A 4,302-nucleotide genomic window follows, 5' to 3' on the forward strand; every position below is an offset into this window, starting at 1 on the left:
TGCCTACGAGCCCTCGAGGAACTTTCCAAACCGGCCAAGTCCCTTATTGGGCGAGGATGGCTGCCTACGAGCCCCCGAGGAACCTCCCAATTGCTAAGTCTTTCAGTGGGCGAGGCTGGCTGCATACGAGCCCTCGAGGAACCTCCAAACTGCCGAGTCCCTCAGTGGGCAAGGCTGGCTACCTACGAGCCCCCGACGAACCTCCAAATTGCCAAGTCCTTCAGCGGGCGAGGCTGGCTGCATACGAGCCCCCGAGGAGCCTTCCAAACTGGCCAAGTCCCTTAGTAGGCGAGGCTAGCTGCCTAAGAGCCCCCGAGGAACCCTCAAAATGGCCAAGTCCCTCAGTGGGCGAGGCTGGCTGGCTGCAAGCCCCCAAGGAACCTTCAAAACTGCCAAGTCCCTCAGTGGGCGAGGCTTGCTGCCTGCAAGCCCCCGTGGAACATCTAAACCGGCCAAGTCCCTCAGTAGTCAGCCATCCTTGCAGAGAGGAGGTGATCTTCCTCGTGGCGTGGCCGCCTTCGCCTGAGCAGGCGGTATCATCCATCCTCGCAGAGAGGAGGTGATCTTCCTCGCGGCGTGGCCGCCTTCGCCTGAGCAGGCGGTATCAGCCATCCTCGCAGAGAGGAAGTGATCTTCCTCGCGGCGTGGCCGCCTTCGCCTGGGCAGGCGGTATCAGCCATCCTAGCAGTGAGGAGTTGATCTTCCTCGCAGCGTGGCCGCCTTCGCCTGAGCAGGTGGTATCAGCCATCCTCGCAGAGAGGAGGTGATCTTCCTCTCGGCGTGGCCGCCTTTGCCTGAGCAGGCGGTATCAGCCATCCTCGCATAGAGGATGTGATCTTCCTCGCGGATAGAGGATCGCCAAGGGTTCCGCTTCTGCCCACTTGGTGAAGTAATCCACGGCCGCTATACAAAAGCGCACTCGCCCGGGCGCCTGAGGGAGCGGCCCCAACAGATTGATGCCCCACTTGGCGAAGGGGATTGCGGTGGTGATCGGTGTATAGAAGGTTGCTGGTCGGGTGCTTTTTTTAGCGAAGGATTGGCTCATGATGCATCTCAACACTTCTTCAATGCAATCTTTCACCATGGTCAGCCAGTAATAGCCCTAAATGATAAGTTTCCTAGCTAACGTATTGGCCCCCTGATGGGCCGCGCAGATTCCTCGGCGAGCGGCAGCCATCACAGTCTTAGCCTCCTTGCGGGATACGCAACGCAGTAGGGGACCTCCGTAGGACTGCTTGTAGAGTAGGCCATCCACCAACTCATAGGAGGGAGCCCGCCTCCTGATGCGATCAGCGTCTTCCATCTTATCCGGCAATTCTGATTTCTGTTTATACCTGACCATGTCCGCAAACTAGGGCCAAGCAGAGGAGTCCTCCAACCTAGGCGGGGAAGCGGGTGCCCGGACGACTGTGCAAATCGAGAGTACCTCAATACTTGGTCGTTCTATGATCTCGGTGCGACAAGTCATCGATAGGTAGGGAGGCACACTTCCCGCAGCCAGCTTGGACAAGATATCTGCCTCCGTATTTTCCGCTTGTTGGATATGGATGATCTCATAGGCTTCCAATTTATCCAGAAGTCCCTCGGCCACGTCCTTATAGAGTATCAACCTTTCTTCTCTTGTCACACATTCATTCTTCAGCTGGTTAACCAGCAGGCGGGAGTCCGTCCTTATGCGCACCCGGACAGCATGAAGGGCGATGACTGATCACAACCCTCCTATGACTGCCTCATTATTTGAAATTTGGAAGTTGTACATTAGGCCATAGTACAGGCGGAATCCTTCGGGGGTGGTGATCATTACCCCGCCTCCACAATGTTTAGAGCCGGCCGCGCCGTCAGTGTGTATTTCCCACCATTCCGCCGCTTCTGGGCCTTGAACCAGTGAGCCCTCCATCGAGTAAGCGGAACACTCTACTATGAAGTCGGCGAGAGCCTGAGCTTTGATAGACGACCGCGAGACGTATTTGATGTCGTACTGGTTGAGCTCCATTGCCCATTTGAGCAATCGTCCGGAAGAGGCCGCGTTGCGTAGCATGCCGGCTAGGGGGAGGTCGGTCAACACCCGGACTGTATGAGCTTAGTCCAGAATAGTCCGTTTGGAGGGACAATCTCAGAAGATCCCCACACCCACATCACGCGATTCATTAGAGCTTGTGGAATGTTTTGACATGGAGGAGTATCCGATGAAATAGTAAGACTGAAACTATTTCCTTTTTCTGTTTCATGTGAGGCATTGCGATGGTTGGACTCGCAAGACGACAATCACTTTAGTTCGTGGGCTCAACTGCACAAAGAATTCATGAACGAATTCTTTCCATTGACGAAAACCATGAAAATTCACAAGCAGGCACAGGAGTTCAAGCAAGGCTCCTTGGAAAGCCTAGGTGAGGCTTAAAGACAGTTCAAGTCACTACGGAGAAAGTCCCCACCAGACTTATTACACCCATGGGACGTAATCAGTTCGTTTTATGGAGGTCTTACCAATGAAGAGAAGATGCTACTAGACTCATCCTCAAGCGAAGCATTTGTATCATCATCACTGGCAGACGCCGAGGCGTTGATATATAGAAAGAATCTCATCCAATACTTCATTTTGGTATAACAAAAGGGATGCAAGGTCGGGGGTGTATGAAGTGAAGGAGAGTGTAACAAATGAAGCAAAAGTCGAAGCAATGACACAAGAGATCAAGAGATTGCAAACGGTAGTTGAAAAGTTGGAAGCAAAGTCTCAATCGTGCATGGCTTTAGCGTTGTATTGCAATGTATGTGGAGGCCCACACGACACCAACACTTGCACATCTACGATTCAAATTGAAGAGGTAGAGGCGGCTAACTATCCGCCACCACAAAAACCAAATGGGTGGGGAAATGACAATGCAAATTGGAAACTAGGAAATGGTTGGCAAAATCAAGGATACAAGGACGACCTCAAGGAAAGAATGTCTATAGAACGGGAACGGAGAGAAGGGTTACCTTTGGCCTAAATTACAATCAAGGGCAACAAAGTACTTCTTACCGACCCCCAGGAAATCCACAAGGAGAGATGATGATGCATAGAAGTGAAGCCAAAGATGTAGAAGAAAGGTTATCTAAGGTCATTAATGATTTGAAGAGAGATCAAGGATTCCTAAGACAAGAAATCTCACAAGAGATTAGGCAAGAGATAGCCGCGGTGAAACAAGACTATGCTCTTTCGTTGAAGAACATTGAAACCCAAATGTCTCAAATGTTCCGGCTAATGTCCGAAAGACCATGGGGAACATTGCCAAATAACACCGAAAAAAATCCCAAAGAAAGAGTGAATGTCGTGTCCGTTACGTTGTGAAGCCAATTGAAGGAGAAAAGAAAGATGCAATGGAAATGGTTTGTGAGAAAGATGAAACCAACACCGTGAAGGTCAACATGCAAGAGATTACCACTTGTAATTTCTTAAGAAAGAAGGAAGGAAATGACACCTCTTGTGCCCTTAAAGAAAGTGAGAAGGAAATTCCACCATTGAAAGGTAAGGCTCAAACACCTCAAGTTACAAGAATTGGAAATTCGCAAGGCTATGATTATGATGAATGGGAATATGCTATCTTGAATACTCTTTATCGTGCATGTTTGGTTAACGAGGACTTTGATAGTGATGAGGAGGAGGATTTGCCTCAAATTGAGCTTGGTGCCGAGGCAACGGTTATCCTTCATAAAGGATGCCCAAGCAAGCAAGACGATCCCGGTGCTTTCCTAGTGAAATGTAGTATAGGGGATTGTGTTTTTAAGGATGCCTTAGCCGATTTGGGAGCCTCCGTCAACATCATGCCTTCCCTTATCTATGAGAAATTGATTTTTCCTTGTATAGTTTCCACACCACTTGTTGTTCGCTTAGCCGACGGGACTACACGTTATCCCCGAGGTGTGGTCACAAACGTGCTTGTCAAAGTTGGAAGAAATCTTGTACCGGTTGATTTCATGGTACTAGATGTAGGAAAGGACTTGGAGGCGCCATTGATCCTAGGACGCCCATTCTAAGCTACTTGCCGTGCCCTAATCGACGTGGGGACGGGCAAGCTTATCTTTAGATAGGGGGAGTTATTTGGAATATGTTATTGGTTGGTTGGATTTTGATTTTGGATGGATTTCTGATTGCTACTTTTGGGTGATTTTCTGATTGCTGCTTTGGTATGTTATCTTCTCTACAATCTTTTTGGTCATCTTTGCTATCTACTAGTATATTATTTGGAAATTTTATGTATGATTATGCTTTTATTTAGCAAATCTTATCTTGCTTATGGATATTTTGGACTTTCGCTTATTGTC

General features: G+C 49.2%; 1 protein-coding gene across 1 annotated transcript; it reads left to right on the forward strand.

Annotated features, from left to right (window-relative positions):
- Positions 1-3,357: 3,357 nt before the first annotated feature.
- On the forward strand, positions 3,358-4,014 carry LOC109159960. The gene has a single exon (XM_019308074.1). The coding sequence runs from the start codon at positions 3,358-3,360 to the stop codon at positions 4,012-4,014; it is 657 nt and encodes a 218-aa protein (XP_019163619.1).
- Positions 4,015-4,302: the final 288 nt, after the last annotated feature.

Source organism: Ipomoea nil, unplaced genomic scaffold, assembly GCF_001879475.1.
Source record: "Ipomoea nil cultivar Tokyo-kokei standard unplaced genomic scaffold, Asagao_1.1 scaffold2845, whole genome shotgun sequence".
Classification (NCBI taxonomy): Eukaryota; Viridiplantae; Streptophyta; class Magnoliopsida; order Solanales; family Convolvulaceae; genus Ipomoea; species Ipomoea nil.